Source organism: Acartia tonsa, chromosome 7, assembly GCF_053477335.1.
Source record: "Acartia tonsa isolate MP-2025a chromosome 7, ASM5347733v1, whole genome shotgun sequence".
Lineage (NCBI taxonomy): Eukaryota > Metazoa > Arthropoda > Copepoda > Calanoida > Acartiidae > Acartia > Acartia tonsa.
In genome coordinates, this window is record NC_137266.1 from 6,570,533 (window position 1) to 6,572,257 (window position 1,725).

The 1,725-nt window shown below is 41.9% G+C and overlaps 1 protein-coding gene across 1 annotated transcript; it reads left to right on the forward strand.

The window, feature by feature from the left end:
• Positions 1-372: 372 nt before the first annotated feature.
• On the forward strand, positions 373-1,415 carry LOC145324078 (uncharacterized). Its single transcript, XM_080166704.1, has one exon. The coding sequence runs from the start codon at positions 413-415 to the stop codon at positions 1,268-1,270; it is 858 nt and encodes a 285-aa protein (XP_080022830.1). The 5' UTR covers positions 373-412; the 3' UTR covers positions 1,271-1,415.
• Positions 1,416-1,725: the final 310 nt, after the last annotated feature.

The window sequence follows — 1,725 nt, forward strand, 5'->3', positions numbered from 1 at the left end:
TTTGTCTTTATTTGATCTAATATTTGAAATGTTTTTATCCTTGTTCATTGATACAAAACTCTGAAAGGTACTTGTTAAACATGAAAAAATCAATAATATTTCTCGGGTGACCGCTGAGATATCTATGGGTCATCTAACCCACAAATCGCCGCCTAAGAGTGGAGGGGTAGGGGGGGGGGGGGGTAATCGGGGAATGGGGAGAGATTAAGTTACTACAATGGTTTGGACAAGTGGTTGCGCGCAAGGGGGAAGGAGAAATGAGTAATCTTTAAGAGGAAAAGGGATAATGCGGGTGAATGGAAAAGGTAAGGGGGAAATGGTATATAAAGAGCATGGGTCAAGCGCAAGCTTTAGTTGACCGCAACCATTTCACATCCCACAGTACATTTATACTTTCAAAACAAAAAATACAATGGCCCCTAAGCCTAAGTTAGTAGTGCTACACCCAGTTCATGGATATAAGATAAAACCTGCTCAGGACCTTAAAACAATGAAACGCAATGCGCGGGAGCGAAACCGCGTCCAGACCGTCAACTGCGGCTTTGAACGGCTGCGCCTGATGGTCCCGTCGGCCGCGGCAGACAAAAAGATGTCCAAAGTGAACATTTTAGGACATGCTGTGGAATATATTCATTGTCTGCATAGTTTTCTACAACAGTGCAATAATGCCGGACACAATATGGCCAACCAAATGCCGAGCCCTGCAGGGTTTATGAGCCCTAACCCCGCCATGCATCATATGAACCAAAGTATGACCAGTGAATATTATGGCCATCAAATGGCGGGTCCTATGTCGCCAAATGTCTTCAGTCCATCTCACAATGTATACGCCAACCAAATGGCATCGCCGGCGGCGGGTTATACAAGCCCAATGACCCCGCCGTCCTCCATTGATCCAGCCGCCAACCGTTTCTGTATGACCCCAGCTGGAAGCAGCCACAGCAATTATGACGACAGCGGCATTTATTCACCAAAATCAAGCTTTACACCAAACTCCAACTTTTCTCCCGCCAATTTCACGCCGTCCTCCGCGCAATACTCGCCAATGGCGGCTACCGGCGCCGCCCCACTCACCCCAGAATTTTCTCCCTATTACAACACCAACGAAGCTTCCACCTCACATTTCAATTTCCAGGGTTGCGGTGCAGAAAATAACCGAAGTGAACATGAGAAAATGCGCCAAACCCAAATCAGCGAGGAAAGCAGTGATGACGATCTTTTGGATGCCATTGCCGAGTGGCAAAATGAACCTGCTACCACATTCGCCTAATTGCCATTTGCTTGTGGCAACAAACATATACTTTCAGAAATTTTTCAATGCATTATTAGCTGTGATATTATATTTTGTATCAATTCTATGTATTTATTTACTATTATGTGCCTTTTTATACAAATAAAAAAAGTCAAATTTGAAATAATGCCTTATTTATTTGGTTTAAAAAATAAATATAGAAGCTTGATAATATCATTAAGGAGCGAGGCTATAGGTTGTAAGGAACTAAAAGCAAACTATTCTTTAACTTTTACTCTTTAAATAACTTTGTCAGATCGACTGGCTTTCAAATTTATTTTCAACAATAGTCTGTTTCTCTTATATCAAGGAACATGAAATCTATGAGAAAATGAGTTTTACTCAGTTGCTATCAGGGATAGACAGCTGAAGTTCTATTTTGCTAATTGAGGTGTTGTCATCCTTGTTTATTAGCTAAAACCTAATAAAAAATG

Bases quoted from the DNA above. Each gene is read 5' to 3' on its own strand.
- LOC145324078 (XM_080166704.1), top strand. From the start codon at position 413: ATGGCCCCTAAGCCTAAGTTAGTAGTGCTACACCCAGTTCATGGATAT.